This window comes from Sciurus vulgaris, assembly GCF_902686455.1.
Source record: "Sciurus vulgaris genome assembly, chromosome: 13".
Lineage (NCBI taxonomy): Eukaryota > Metazoa > Chordata > Mammalia > Rodentia > Sciuridae > Sciurus > Sciurus vulgaris.
The window spans coordinates 47,618,652-47,635,226 of NC_136474.1; the positions used below are offsets into that span (position 1 = coordinate 47,618,652).

At 40.8% G+C, this 16,575-nt stretch overlaps 1 protein-coding gene and 1 pseudogene across 3 annotated transcripts in view; both read left to right on the forward strand.

The window, feature by feature from the left end:
• The first annotated feature begins 4,593 nt into the window (after positions 1-4,593).
• LOC306642536 (cytochrome c oxidase subunit 6A1, mitochondrial-like) lies at positions 4,594-5,096 on the forward strand (annotated as a pseudogene). The gene has a single exon. The product of its transcript is annotated as a cytochrome c oxidase subunit 6A1, mitochondrial-like (transcript).
• A 7,016-nt stretch (positions 5,097-12,112) lies between these two features.
• The window catches only part of THOC1 (THO complex subunit 1), a 46,641-nt gene continuing 42,178 nt past the window's right edge, over positions 12,113-16,575 (forward strand). For both annotated transcript variants that reach the window (XM_079108341.1, XM_079108342.1), the window contains exons 1-4: positions 12,113-12,306; positions 14,405-14,478; positions 14,573-14,633; positions 15,837-15,903. In XM_079108341.1, coding sequence (XP_078964467.1) covers positions 12,253-12,306; positions 14,405-14,478; positions 14,573-14,633; positions 15,837-15,903 — 256 coding nt within the window. In that variant the 5' untranslated portion in view covers positions 12,113-12,252. The remainder of the gene's footprint in view (positions 12,307-14,404; positions 14,479-14,572; positions 14,634-15,836; positions 15,904-16,575) is intronic.

A 16,575-nucleotide genomic window follows, 5' to 3' on the forward strand; every position in this document is an offset into this window, starting at 1 on the left:
TTAATCAATCTCAAAAATTGCATTTAAAAGACAATTAAGGAAAGGGAAAGCCAGGCGAAGAGTTTTTGTGAAATATGTATCAGATACAATACTTGTACCCAGAATATGAAAGGATTTCTTGCAGATCAGTAAGAAGATGACAGTTATGGATGGGACCTGGAATGTCCCTTAAAGGCTAATGTATTGATTAAAGGCTTGGTCCCCAATGCAGCAGTGTTCAGAGGTGGGGTCTTTTGGAAAGTCACTGGATCATGAGGGCTCTGATCTCATCAGTGGATTAATCCATTGGCAGACTCATAATTTGAGGGCATTACTGAGAGGTAGTGGAAACTGTAGTAGGTGGGGCCTAGTTGGGGGAAGTAAGTCACTGGGTGTGTATGCACTGGAAGGGTATATCTTGCCCCTGGCCCCTTCCTTGCTCTGTTTCCCAGCTGCCATGAGCTGAACAGCTTCTCTCTGCCACATCCTTCTGCCTTGCAATGGAGCCAAAAAACATTGACTGAATCCTCTGGAACCAAGAGCAAAAATAAATCTTTCCTCTTTATGGAAACTTCATCAGGTATTTTGTCACAATAACAAGGAGTTTACACAACAAACCAATTTTTAAAAATAGGTTAAAAAAATAAAATACATTTCCAAACCCACAGATGGCAAATAAACACATGAAAAGATGTCAACAGCATTTATCATTAGGTAAATGCAAATTCCATCTACAATGAGATGCTAAGAAAAGTATAACAGGACCTTAGAGAAGCTGCCTTGGCTAAAAGCAGTGTCTCTTCACTTAGGCCTGCAGATGCCCAGTGGCCAATTAAAAGTAGGAGAAAGCTTGGCATCCTTGTCTCTAGTGCCAATTCAACAATGAGGACAAGGTTTTAAAGAAAAAAAAAGAGAGGTTTTGTTACTTTGCTAGCAAAGGAGAATATACTATGGACTCCTACCCCAGAGGCTGTGATTCTAACTGCCAGGGGCAACAGTGGGTATTTAAGGAGGGCATACAAAGACTATATTCCAGTTGTGCCCTGGAAAGACTCAGATTTTTGTAGCCTTGAGAGATGGCTGTATTTTTAGATCCACAGGTGCCAAACTCAAAGTCTGAATTCCTTCATTCCTTGGTCAACGAACTGAAGGAGAGGGATGGAAGAAGGCCAACCTTGCTCACCTCATGGCTGTGGGGTTGTGGGGAGTGAAATGAGGAAGAGGAAGGGGTAAAAAAAAAAAACAAGTATATTTTAAAATAAGTTGCAATGGTACAGCATCAAGGGTCATATTCAAAGCATGGAATGGACTCGTTACAATGATGAGATGGACTCTCCCCAAGCAGGAACATTGTCTCATGGCAATTGAAGTGCTTCTTTCCAGGGACAGTTCAATCGCTGAATCAATTGATTCAATCAATCCATCTTCCAGGATCTCCAGGTAGACACTTTGGAGTCAAATGGAGATTGCTCCCTCAAGTGATGAGTACCTCTCTGGAGCCACCTAGCAGAACCAGAACTGAGATCAATAAGACCACCTTTGACCAAAACTGCTTGATTTTACACACCTCTCATTCCAATTCCAATTCCTCCTCTACACTTACAGTTCTGGGCAGTGCCCCAAAGACAGAGATACCCACACAAGTGCAGGGGAGGCAAGTGCAAGCCTCCGCCTGACTCAGGTCTTCTGGGACTCCTAGGGTCGTGTGCGGCAAGAGCCTGGTTGTCAGGGCGACTTCATGGAGCACTAGCTGTGCTAAATCCTGCATTTTGAGCCAGAATTGCTCAGGAGAACAGGTCCACATTCCAGGCAAAGGTATGTGTCTGTGTGAGTGTGCATGCACACAGAAAAGACTCAGACAGAGTGGTCTTTTCACCTGATGTGTGAAATGCAGGGGATGGCACCCCAGAAGATTGGGGCACGCTGCTGCATTTACTAGGCAAATCGCCTGTAGCACATATGGAGTTCAACTGCCTCAGTGTCCCACTACAGGGGATCATGAACCCACTTACCAGGCCTCAGCATGAAGAGCCAAGGCTGGGGGCCCCATGTGTGAGGATCCCTCCCTAGGTCTGCGAGCAAGGAGAATATGGGGAGCTGATGCCCAGGTCTGAGCTGGCTCAACATTTTGGGGTATTACAAGTAGGGGACATATTCCACCTACAGGGGGTGGAGGCTGGCAGGAGGACAGTTCCCAGGAAGACACAACCTGGCACCTGATGGGGCCAGTAAGCAGTAAATATTGTCCTACAGACCCTGCATGGGTGTCTGAGTTCCCTCACCCTTATGACAGGTGGCTTCTGTGTCCACTTTCATTGCGCAAGAGATCTTATCCTGTAGCAGGCAAGCCCAGGGAGGTCAAGGGCCAATGGGAGCCAGAGAGGGAGAAGGTGAGGCTTTGGCCCAATACTTCTTCCAGAACTAGCTCATTGATTGCACTTCAGGATGACAACCTATGAAAGCCCCCCAGTGACAGGTTGCTCTCTCCATCCTTCCGGCTCACTGTACAGTGCCCACCATGCAGCTCCAGGTGCACTCTGTGGCTTCCAGATGCTGAGGTGTCTCTGGACTTCACACCCTGGGAGGGAGCCCTTATGCCCACCCCTGTATCCACAGGACGGATCAGCACCTCTGTCATATGGTACCCTAGTTGTCTACTCTAACCAAGCACATGTCCTCCCAGACTAGCTGGTAGCCTAAGCCCACTGAACTAAAAATGAATGGTCTAAGTCACCTCCAGTGCATAGTTCCAGGGGGCTGCCAGTTTGCTTCCTCAGATGCTCTCCCAGGAGCCGTAGCAACATATTCTGCCCTAATCCATTAATTTATCAATCAATCATTTGATGTATGGGTATGGGCTCTGACCCTCTGGACCCCCTTTCCTCTAGTGAGAAGACTAAATTGGGTTTTCTGATTTGACTCCTCTTTGTGGCAGGAGGCCAGGTGTGTGCTGGGACAGGGAGGAGGAGGCAACCAATGGACTGGGCCCCTGTAGGCTGGTCTCCCATGTGAACCGCCTAAAGACCCTGAGGGGATCCTCCCTCCTAGAATCCTACTCAGAGCCCACCCTGAACCTTCAACAAGGCTGACTCCCTCTGTTCGCTGGACCTGCAGGTCTCTGGGAGGTGACCACCCATTCATCATCGTGCACACAACTTTCTCCTTCATTTCCACCAGGATAATCCCCTTGGCACAAATGCTGCTTTCTCTGTACCAAAATAAGGAAGAGGGACTTGAGAACCCAAAACCATTGCAAATATTTTTTTCTTCATTATTTTGCTTCCTGTTCTTTTTACCACAAAATGTTTAACAACAAATAGTGTGATTTCTATCTTAAGTATAATTTGGTTTAGGTCATCATGTAAACTTTATTTCCCTGAAATATTATATATATATATATTATATACATATATATGTAGTATGCCAATCATTAAGTTTTTATTTTCAATTTTTTTCAAATTTTATTAACAGTTTTATAGGCAAAATCTCAAAAAGCATAATATGCTTCACAAACAATAAGAAACACCATTTTAAATATTAGATTTCTTAAAAGAGGTGAATAGGTCTTAAATACCACAAGCTCATAATTACATCACAATAAACTTTTACTTTCTGTCCCATACTGAACAGTTAAGGAAAAACCCTTAGGCAAGTTAAAGTTAGCAGAGTGATTTAAGGAAGGAAAAGGGAGGAAAAAGAGAAAAAAGAAAGAACAAGTTACTTGGAGACCCCCAGGCTTTGAACAGCTTCAAAGACTCGAGCTCCCAACGGGGCAGGGCAGCATTTACAAACAAGAGCAAGTGGAGGGTGAAGACAGCTTCCCAGGTTACAGAGCCTGATTCCTAGGACTCTGCAATTGACAGGCTCAGCTGCTATCACTGGCTGAGACTCAGCTGTTACTACAGTATCCTCCTTTACCAGGCTATCAGTTAGTTTAAGAACTAACCTAGTTTGCAGTTTGTAACCCAACTACTCAGGTATGGCAGAATCCTTGGGCCAAGTCTTATTTAATGTAACATGACAAATATAATTTTAATGAATAACACATATGATCTACACAAATTATTTTAGAAGTTAATATAATTTAACATTTTGGAATCAATGCAAAATGAAATGGAAGTTGGCAATAACTGAAATAATAACATTGGTTTGAATATAATGAGCAAAATAAACACATTCGTTAAGTAAAAGTGTTGTGAAAAGCGTGAATAAGGAACTTCACAATGATAAGCAATTCTTGGACCTATATTTTAGGAAGGACCTCAGTATACATAATGATATAGAGAAAATTGAAGTCGAAGGCTGGGGATTGTAGCTCAAGGGGTGGAACATTTGCCTAGTGTGCTCAAGGCCCTGGGCTCAATTCCCAGCACCATAAGGGGAAAAAAAGGATTTTAGTTGAACATTTACAAAACTCGATATCTGTATATGACATACTTTAGAATTTAAGATATTTTAGTGTGATACTCATTTTTTTTAAAAAACCCTCATTTCAACTGGGTGAGATGGCACATACACACATATATAATCTTTCAATACAAGCTACTCTTGAGGGTAAGGCAAGAGGATCAAAAGTTCAGGACCAGCCTACACAACTTAGTGAGATCCTGTCTCAAAAAACATTCACCCAATGGGATCCAAGTCAAAATGGTGTTGGCTGCAGGGTCTGCGTTCTGTCTTTCTAGGCTGCTAGGTCGGTCCCACCCCCAGGTGGGGCGGCCCATGTCGAGTGGCGCCCATGGCGAGGAGGGCTCGGCTCACATGTGGAGAGCCCTCACTTCGTCGCCCTCCCCGGGGTGGGAGTGAGCATGCTGAATGCTTTCCTCAAGTTGCACCACGGAGAGCACAAGACCCAAGTTCATCGCCTATCCCCATCTCCACATCAGAACCAAGCCCTTTCCCTGGGGAGATGGTGACCATACTCTGTTCCATAACCCTTATGTGCACCCACTTCCAACTGGCTATGAAGATGAATAGAGAATCTGGACCATTACCCAGGCATCAGAGACCACAGCACTGGTTTGGACTATTACTCTGCAAGAAGACCAGAAAAGTGTAGGGGACCTTTTTTTAACTCACCTTACTTGTATCAAACGATGACCATTGTACTGATCTTCCATCTCTTTGTGGTAGGAGATGGCTTAAATAAATAACTTAAACTTAAAAAAAAAATTCACACAAGGTATAGTTATAGGCTGGGGTTGTAGCTCAGTGGTAGAGTGCTTGCCCAGCATGGATGAGGAGAGGCACTGTGTTCCATCCTTAGCACCACATAAAAATAAATAAAGGTATAAAAAATATTGTTATATGCCATATAAAATTAAATAGCTCAGTATGAAAGTAGTCAAGGAGAAAAAGAATTATGAACACCCATAATGGAATTAATTTCTCCAATTATTGACCCCTTAGATGATCTTGCACTTATTTGATCTTAAAATTCTTCATATACTTACTTAAGAGATCAAAGCTATGAGAATCCTAATAGTCACAGGCCACTTGATTTGATACTTATGTTCAAATAATTTTTTTGGTACCAGGGATGGAATCCAGGGTGCTTAACCACTGAGTCACATCCCTAGCCTTTTTCTATATTTTATTTAGAGACAGGGTCTCTCTGAGTTGCCTCAGGCCTCACTAAGTTACTAAGGCTGGCTTTGAACTCAGGATCCTCCTGCTTCAGCCTCTCAAGCCATTGAGATTACAGGTGTGTGCCATAGGACCTGGCTTTTTCAAATAACTTTTATCAAGTTACGGGTCAGCTAAATTCAGGCAAATATACCTCAGGAAAAAAGGTTTTGTATGGATGGCAAACTGGCATGTTTATTTTTCAATAATACAACTGCTTACCCTTTAAATCTATGTTCCAAAGGATACCATTGTCTTCTGAAGATAAGCTCTTCTACTCATACTTCATGTATTACATAACACTGAGCTTTAGACATTTATTCTTTCTAGTTGATGAATTAGCTGACACGTTGGTTTATGTTGTTGATCATTTTGCGTATAATCACAACTTAATCCTAGGAATATTTATCTTCCAACAAAATAGTATTCCTAAAAACTGCAACAAATAATTGTTCTTTTCTACCTTTTGATAGATAACTATTCAAAAGTAGCTTGTGCCGATTCACCATAGAACTATAGAAGTATTTTAAAAGTAATGTGAATAAATCTTTCTGCTTTAATTAATACCTAATAAATACCTTTATAGTTTTTTTTTTTTTTTCAGGGCCGAGAACTGAACTCAGGGACTTGCACATGCTAGGCAAGCGCTCTGCCACTGAGCTAAATGTCCAACCCCCCTAATAAATATCTGATGGAGTTATAAGACAAACTATTAACTATTGATGCAATCCATTAATGAATTGATAGTTGAAAACAGTTTGGGCTCTAATTAATCTTTCTAGGTTTTAAAAAACTATTAAAATCAAGTTGACTTAAGAAAATGGTGATGTAAACTGGAGGAAACAGTCCTGGTGAGAGGTATTCCCCAACCCCTGCACCATGTCCTCTCACTAAGGTTGGCAAATAGACCCTAACTGTGCTTACAAGCTTGTGAGCACTAGCTTAGTGAACACCCTGACTCAGCAGTTATTTTTCTTTGGGACTGTCTATTTCCTATAATAATTATCTAGATCTGATGTTAGCATGAAATATTTGTCATACAATAATCATATCTTTATTTTCCCCAGTACTGGGGATTGAATCTGGTTTGGATGTGAGGTGTCCCCCAAAAGCTCACATGTGAGACAATGCAAGAAAGTAATGATTGGGTTGGAAAAGCCTTAATCCAATCATTGAATTAATCCCCTGATGGGGATTAACTGAGTGGTAACTAAAGGCAGGTTGAGTGTGGCTAGAGGAGGTAGGTCACTCTGGCAAACGGAGTCTCTGCTTCCCTCCACCACATTCTCCCACCATGATGTTCTGCCTCACCTTGAGCCCCTAGGAAAGGAGCTGGCCTTCTATCAACTAAGACCTCTGAAACCATGAGTCCTCAAGTAAACTTTTCCTCTTCTAATAGGGTTCTTGTCAATCTTGAGTGAAATAGCTGACTAAAACAGTCTCAGACATACTAGGCAAGTGCTCCATCTGACCTACATCCCCAGCCCCTTTTAAATCTTGAGACAGGGTCTCCCTAAGTTGCACAGGCTGACCTTGAACTTGTGATATTTCTGCCTCAGTCTCTTGAGTGCTTGAGATTCTAGGTGTGTCTCACTATGCCTGGAATGATGATTCATATTTAGTATGTGCAGTAAAGGACAGGCAGGTTTCTGACCACACTGTACCTTATTAAGCATGCAGTTGAATGTGATTCATATTCATCATAAAACTACCAGCAGCATAGTAACACTACACATTTTGGGGATACTTGTGAAGTAGTATCAGTTTCAACTTTGTTTTTCACACTGTTATTCTGTCCTTCAATTTGTCTGCAGTATAACAACTGCCTTAAGGCTAGGCACAATGACCTAAGAACCAGTTAAAAACATTTCAAAACCTTTAAGATATTAATATTGGAAAACAAAACAATTCTTTGGGGCATGGGAGTGTTTTAGAACAATCAAAATGATAAAACATACTGCTATCCAAATGTAAATGTTAGGTGGATCAGTGTTTCCATCTAGTAATATCAGATAGTGAATTATTTCATGATACATCTCTACCTTTCAATCCTACCTCTTTGTCAAATGTCCTCTGCTTGAAAACAATAATGGGATGATTACTGTCACAATTCATAACCAGGTCCACTTTTTAGAATTACTAAAAAGTTACATTTACTTTTCTCCAGTGTCAGCTGGACTAGAGTAGATTATTTTAAGAAGTCACTATACATACCTCTGTCTTAACTTAGCAGAAAATAAACTCAGTTACATTCAAACTTTTTAAGTTTTCAAACTGATATTTATTTTAAATGCAAGTTCATATAGCATTGTTTCTTTTTATGAGACAGGGTCTCTCTACCATCTTAAACTTTAACTCAATGGTCAGTCTTTCATTGTGACATAATGAAATTCAAAGTGGGGCTTCATTTCAGGGGCTCATCCACTGAGCAGAGAGGAGAGTGCAGGTTCCACCAGTCAGCAAGTGCACTCACACAGCTCATAATGCTCACTCAGCATGAGCTGATGGAGAAAAGTTTGCTGAATATTAAAACTCAATAAAATGGTCTAACAGATTATGGTGTGACTTCCAAAGCAGAGAATGATCATCTGTTCTTGACATTTATTTCTTCATTTTGACCCTACTTGCTTCTGAGGCAGCCTTGAAAAGACAGCCAAAGGAAGGAAGTATATGAAAAGCTCCTTGCTCCCTTTATCACATTTAAACAAAGGCAGGAAATGAATTAATAAGATGATAAGCAACTGAGTGAACTGACAATGGAGTGACAGACGAGGGGAATTTACTCATGTTCCCAAATGTTGATATAAATGGGAACAGGGCTCACACAGAAAAGAATGGAAGGTCTCCTCACAGGACATGCTTCAGAAAGATCCCTCACTGCCCTACCAACATACTAGAGTGTCCATTCTGCCTGGAAGTCACTGCCCATTTCAGCTTGGAGAGAAGAAGAGGATTTGGGGGAGGGAGAGAGGGTGGGGAGCAAGAGGGAAGCAAATGGTGGATGGGCTGGGGCAAACCTTCACATCATCCTCTCCTTCCCTCCATGTGGCCTCCCCACACTTCGCTCTCAGAGACAAAAGCTTCACTGACCAAGGTGGAAGAGCTAGGGGTTCACAGGCAGCTCAAGGGAGACTTTTGGTGGCGGCGGCAGCATTTGGCAACCCCACAGGAACAGAGTCTGGGAGCCTCCCAGACACAGAAGCCCAGATTCTCTGCCCTGCATGTCCTCAGCAGCCACAAATAGGGAAGGATCTAGACTCAATATCGTTTGATGATGGACTCAGTTCAGGTCAGCAGAATCCTGCGAGTGCTGGATCTCTGTCCATGGTGCTGAAGGTCAGTCTTGGCTGGAGATAAATGTGTGAATACCAATAAGAGAGAAAGGCATTAATTCATTCATGAGGGCTCTGCTGCCATGACCCAAACGTCTCCCATCAAGTCTTCTTCTAACACTGCTGTAATGGCAAATTTCAACATGTGTTTCAGAGAGGACAAACCATATTGAATCCATAGCAATACAGTACCTGTCAACGATTTGATAATACCGCATAATCCAATATTGTACCTGAGCCCAACAGTAAGCTCTCAAGAAATTTGTGTTGAGGGCTAGGAATGCAGTTCAGCAAGAGTGTTTGTGTAGCATGAGTAAGACCCTGATTCCAATCCCAGCACTGCAAAAACTAAATAAACAAAAAGGAATTTGTGTTGAATAAAGAGTAAAATATCAATATAAAGTGGTGGAAAATGGCCTCTATCCCATAATGAATATAGCATAGCCATAGTTTTCATGTAAATTCCTCTTTTCCTCCACAAAATTTGAGTTCCCAAATATATACAGTGCCGTCCCTCTTCTACTTTTTATTCTTGGTTCCATTCCTTTCCCAGTGCAGGAACTCACTCACTCCCCACCCTTTTTTTTGCCAAATTTTGCCTATAAATATTTCAATCCACTTAAACTACACGAGAGAAAGGGAGTGATGACTAGGACCTAGAACCTGAACTAGCCAAATCTGTAATCCAGCATCATAATGTGGTTGACGGGTGAGCCTGGAGCAGGTTTCCTTTTACCTAGGCAACAGGAAGGATAGGGTCTAAGAGTAAAGCAGACTTAGCTGCCCCCTTGGTCCTTTTTTCCCTAGATCTTACCCTCCCAGTGGTAAATAAAACTCAAGAGTGCCCAAGGGAAAAGACGCGGAATGAAGAATACCTAAAACTGTTCTAAACCACACACCTAGAGATTCCAGTGGAAGGTCATTTCCTAACCGGCAGTCTCTAGTACACATTATCTTATCTCAAAAGCCAGCATATAAGGAAGAGGTGCTCAATAATTCTAAGTGAAAATGTTACCTGTCATTGGATGTTGGTTCTTTTTGAAAATGTTTATTACATATCTTTTAAAAACTTTTTGTTTTATTATCTTCTAAAAATGCCTATGATGATGTTGTTGTTGTTACCCATTTGTAAGAAAATAATTTATAAGCCTCTGACCAGGTCTATGGCTTGATAAAGATTCAAGAGTTAAGATTTAGGGGGCTGGGGTTGTAGCTAAGTGGTAGAGCACTTGCCTAGGACATGTGAGGCACTGGGTTCCATCCTCTGCATCACATAAAAATAAATAAATGAAATAAAGATATTGGGTCCAGTTACTTCTAAAAAATATATTTCATAAAAAAATTGAGAAAAATATAAGCTTTGGGATTTGGTCTAGACTCATTCCACTCTCAGCTTGCTCTGTGCATGTGACCTAGGGTAAACAAAGCTATTTCCTTGTTAACATATATGTACAAAATTATTGTAAGGAGTAGAAATAACACAAGAAAAAGTGCCTGGCTCATAAAAGGTACACACAAAAAATTGGTCATTACTTAAGACAGTATAACAGTATAATGAGCACAAAATTTGGCATCAAAACCTCTGGCTAGTCTCAATTTTTTTTGACAATTTCTATTAAGAACCTTCTCTAAGTTTGCTTATTTTTGTGTCAAATGGTCATAACTGCTATATTATCTAGCTTAAAATATTAGAGGATTTAATGAAGTACAGCATATTAAGTGCACTGTGAATTATAAAAATGTCTCACAATTTAAATGCTAATGTACTTTACTGTAATTTTTCATGGACATCTTTTAAAAATTCTTTCCTTATTGCAGATAATCTTATCTTGAGGGTTCAAGATCATAATTGTCTGTTATTATCTTTTCCATTTTTAATTACCTAACCAAAGACCACTGCTTTTTTTAAAAATAGCTTTTGAGTTGTTTATCATGGAAGATATACATAAAATTAAGCATTTTGGCCAAATTTAAGTGTCCAATTTAGTAGCATTAGTTATGTAACTATCATCATCCCTCTCTAGAATTTTTAAATTAACCCTGAAAATCTATACCCCTTAAACACTCCCTATTACCTGATGATTGCTACTTTTTCCTGTTTCATCTCTATGTTTTGTTGCCTCACTCATTGTGGCAGCAAAAAAAAAAAAGAAAAAAGAAAAAAAAGAGCTCATTTCTTCTCCTAACATTATATTAATGAACTATATTTCCAAAGTAAATCATCCTAATTTGGTCTCAATTTTTAAGTTTCATTTACATTTAAATTACATTACATGAGTTACAATTAAACCTCAATGATTCTTTTGACTCTAAAAAAGGCTGCAATCATCCAAGCAGTCATCATTATTCACAATACACTTAGGGACAAGACTCTGCAAAGTCATCTTTTCCTTAGCTCTCTGTATTCTTACTGGGTATCAGTGTAGAGAACAAGGTATGGTGTACACCTAGCTTTCTTCTTTAGGGAAAAGTAAGAGCAAAAAATCCTTCGCGTTTCAGTCAGCGGTTTATCCATCGTGTAACCCCGACTGTGGATTACTGCTGTTCAGCTTCTCATTGGCCAAGCCTTTCCCGGGGAATAAGTGGCAAGGGAGGAAATTGCAAAGGGATACGATTTTGCAAGGGATCCTTCTACTGGGGATGTGGTACAGCAGAGCCGATTTTCTAATCAGCTACGGGGGCTGTATTCTCTTTTTACTAGAGAACTACATGCAAATTTAATTGATTTCAGGTAAAAAATATTAATAAACACTACTTATATTGCTCTACAATCCACGCTTCCATTCGCTATTTCATCCTCTTCAACCGCCCGGTGAAGAGTGTCCGTTTTCATTTCAGAAAAGAGGAAAGAGTTCACCACGAGCTACAGGGTCCACTGAGTCAAAATCCGCGGCGTGTCATCACGCCGAACTTCAAAGACAGCGGTCCGGCAGTCCCGACCACAACCTCCCTAGCCCGGAGTTCCCCAGATAACCCACCTGCCTTGGGCTCTCAGGCAGCGTTACCTTCCTGCGCGCCATCTGAGCCACAAACAGCCGCCCTTCACCCGCTTTCAACAAACCAGGAAAACCACAAAGACTCTGGTCCCAAGTCCCCTCACCCTATGGGGTTACCCGAGAACTCGGGGTAAGCACTGTGCGGCTGATTTTTACCCCCACCTGAACTCAGGCAGCCCGGAAACGCACAAGAGCCGGCTGGCGGGAACCTCCGCTCAAAGGCCACTCTAGCCACGCTCTGAGCGGGCAATCTCGTTGCTCCCGGTTTGACGTCATCACCCGGCGCCGCAGAGCGGCGGCGGGCACGCGCAACCGAGAAGATGTCTCCGACGCCGCCGCTCTTCAGTTTGCCCGAAGCGCGGATGCGGTTTACGGTGAGCTGGCGGGGGGAGGGTGCAGTCCTGACCCGACACTGTTCTTTCCTTTCCTCTCCCTGAAATTTCTCGAATTTTGCCCTGGGGTAAAGCGAGACAGTGGGGTGTAAGCCGCGGCGTCCACTCCCGGCCCCGCCGGGGGCTGGGAGATAGGAAAAGGCGCACTACCTTCCTCTTTCGTGGGTCCAGTGCTGTCCGCCTCTGCTTATTTGGCCGCCGGTCCGTGACCCTGTTTCTGGACGCCCTAATGCCGGGTGCGGAGAGTTAACTTGCACGGTCAAGTCCGGTTTCTCTGTTCGCTTAGCCTGGCAGGTGTCTCCAGAAAGGGAGCTGCTGAAGGCGGAGGGCGGGAGTGGTTTATACCCAGTGACAGGGTTCCCGCTCCGCCTCCTAAACGACCAGGTGTTCCAGCAGCCTGTTCACCGCCCTTTGACCCTTAGTATCTCACCTTAAGAGACGGAAAAGAAGCTAAGCGGGAAAAGGCAAACATCACCTTTGGGAAACGTTACCAGCTGCTCTTTTATTCTTGCCCGGTGAAAAAAGGTAGTTTGAGCATTTCGGAAACATTTTGCGGAGCACTTTCATGTTACTTTATCCAACTGTTAGAGTAACACTAAAATGGGCTATTTTATTATCCCTGTTACATGATATAGAAGCTGAGATACCCCCAGAAGTTAAGTGACTTCTCTGATTTTATGACTTCAAATCCACTGTTCTTTTTATGTTGCCCACAACAGAAATATATGTATTAAGAACATTGTTCCAGGTCATTTGGCCATATTCGTCTCTATGGTTTACACCAACATTTCAAGGCATGATTCAATTACTCAGATATTTAACTGTGTTTTGGTTATTGTAGTGATCCCAGGTTGAAAATTATGTGAAAGAAAAAAATAACCATTGTAGTCAATAGTTTTCCCCCATGCCGTTGTGTTTTGTTTTTATGAATTATGCCCTGTTGGTGTCAACAAAATCGTTTAACTTCAGTCACGTTAACCCTGAAAAGGACCATTGAATTGAATACAGTTCAGTGCTTTTCAAGCTTCATTGGGTAATATCACCTGAAGATGTTGATCGTCATTAAGTCTGGAGTGGGGGCCAAAGCATCTGCATTTCTAACAAGCTGATGATGATAGTAAGGGAAACAACCCTTTTGTGTTACTGTTGAGGAAAAGGGAGCACTGGAAGGTAATGGGATATGCCTAAAATTACTCAGCTGGTTAGTGTAAGAGCCAGGAGAGAACATTTAAAGTAGAAATCCACCTCCCTCTGAGGTAATTCAATGACTTCCCAAATACATGTGAATTTACACAGAATGAATGACTTTGCAATATTTTTGTCTTTAACCAGTGGCTTACTGTGTATGTGAGATTGAGCCGAGTGGAGTACCTGGAGGAGGTAGGACTTTAGATGGATCTGGAAGAATGGATAGAATTTGGATGAGCAGGTGGGAAGAACAGCATGAATGTGTAAATACACTAGATGAGTTTGACAGGAAATGATGAAAAAGTGACCAGACTTTAGTGGAAGTTATGTTTTGGAAAGTAGTGGGATATAAGGTTAGATCGACTGAATAGGCTAGTATTATCAAGGATCTTGAGGGAGTTAATGAAATTTCAAAACCAAAACATGTAAATAAGGAACCACATGGAATTTAAAAAACCAAAAAGGCAGCATATGCTTATGAGTGTGATGTTTAAAAAGAGAGTAAAAAGGAACCCAGTGAGGTGGTGGACACTATAGTCCCTTACTTGGGAAGCTGATGCTGGAGGATTGCTTGAGCCCATAGGTTCTAGCCAACCTGGGCAACATAGCCAGATCCTACATCCAAAAAAAAAAAAAGTAGAAAGAAAAACAAAAGGAGGAGAAGAAGGACGGAAAACTCAGAAAGAAAAAGTCTAGTTGGAAGCTTTTACTAGATTTAAAGTCATGAGGACCCTGTATCATGAAGTGACATTTGAAATAAGGACTACTGAGAAAATGACTGGTAGGCAGTTTTCCCACATACAAACATGTCTTAGAAAAGCATAGCGTTGATGAATAATATATTTTTAATAATAAGAATCTTTCCAATTATTTGCCATTTTTATTTTTCTAGAAATCTACCAGAGAGGCCTTGAACAACAAAAATATCAAGCCATTATTATGTACCTTCAGCCAGTTACCTGGCAGGTAAGGCATTATTGTCCATGAAGAAGATCTACCTAAATATTTATACTTACCCTGCATTGTTTAAAACACCAGATGTCTTTTTTGTTTTTAATAGTGAAAATGAAAAAAAATGTACACTTGACCAAGCTTTCAGAGGTGTTCTAGAAGAAGAAATTGTAAGTATGCTTTTATTTTATTAATTGTTAAAATTTTACTGGCAAATAAAAAAAAAAAAAAAAAAAAACATGCTGTTAGAAAATTGCTTTTATTCTTAGAATGGATATTTGTACATGACTTTTTTCCCGTAGTGTGGGCTTACTGCCTTGTGAAAACTGACTTGATAGAATAAGGGTTATGTCATAATGAAGGATTTTGATACTGCTGGTGCAATTTCAGGGTTTGGTGATGAAAAAGTTGACATGCTGTCTTGGTGAGCTAGAACTAGAGTGGCTGGAGGTGGAATTGTCTCATTGCTGTATGATTAGTGGCATGTCCTGTTGTGACATGAAAGGTCTTGTCTAAGGATATTCAGCTTAGGAACTAGAATTTCATGTCCTCATTTTTCAATGGCATCCTCGTCATCAGTAAGTATACTTACATAACTAAGGCCTCTCCCTCAATAAACTAATTTAACCTAACCATGGAGAATCTGAATTTATTTGCTGTTAGTGGGGCTTCTAAATGAAATAAAAATTTTCAATAGTGTATTCTTGATCAAGCAAAGGTTGGAACCCAAAGATCTCGATTCTCTTTTAGTGTTCCAATATACTATCCCTTTTTCTCAGACAATTCTGGATCAAACGGATTCTTTCCTGTTCTTCAGACTGACTCACTTTTCCATTGTGAGACATTAGGAAAGTTACTTCCCTTTTGGAGCTTCAGTTTCATTTGTAAAAGGGAAAATACTATTCTTTCAGTGTTGTGTAAAACAATACAATGAACAGTCAGTAAATGCAGGCTATTATGATTTTATAGTACCTAAGTACTACATACTATCAAACCCTTCCTCAGACATATGTTGCACAAGTATTAATATTCCCCCAGCCCTGCTTTTGCCCTATGCCATTGAGTTCTAACCTTAGCACTTGTGTGCTAGGTTAGCTTATGGTCTTAGTCATGCTAATGTCACCATTTTCCTAAGACCATTGGTTTTGAGCGAGTTCCCTGCTTATTACTTACTTGACATTCTGCTAGAATTATTAATTCTATATATGACTTCATATTTCAAATTTTAATCTTAGAAAATATTACCTTCTATGTAGAATATTTTTGTTCTACGTTTGTGATAATGAGTTTAATGTCAGAGGGCATGTTTTTATTGTAATCAAATTAGTCTGAACTCTTGTCCCTAAATTAAATCATTTCTCCTCTTTTGGTAGATAAATCATTCATCCTGTGAAAACGTTTTAGCTATTATTTCTCTTGCTATTGGGGGAGTAACTGAAGGTAAGTATAGTTTTGTTTTGTTTTTCAAAGTTATATTGGATATGACATGTTTTTTTTGAAAACTTTCCCCCATACCTCTGTGTCTGATTTTGTTCATTTGTCAAATATTGCCTAACACCCACCATGGCCAAGATTTTGTCCCAATCAAATTAATCCACACTTGTTTTTCATCCCTTCAGTGCACATTTTGGCACTTTCTTTATTCTCCATTTGTTTCATTCATTCAGTAAATATTTATTGAGCATCTACTATGTGCCTGGTAGTAATTTAGGACTTGGAGACTCAGTGATTCACCACATATTCCCCACCTATGTGGAACTAGTGAGTAATGGAGGAAACGTGTGAATATCTTACTGTGATGTAAGTACTGTGGTTATTGGGAATGAAGTGTGGTTGGAGGAAATAAAGTAAAAGTGATTTAAATTTCAGATTATTTTTCCTTTTTTTTTTTTTTTTTTTTTTTTTTGTGGTGCTACTGGGGATTGAACCCAGTGCCTTATGCTTGCCCTACCTCTGAATTACACCTCAGTCCTTTTTATTTTATCTTGAGACAAGGTCTTTCTAAGTTTCCCAGGCTGTCCTCAAACTTGGAATTCTCCTGCCTCAGTCTCCTGAGTAGCTGGGATTTTAGGCATGCACCACGAAGCCCAGCTAAATTGTACAATCTAAAGG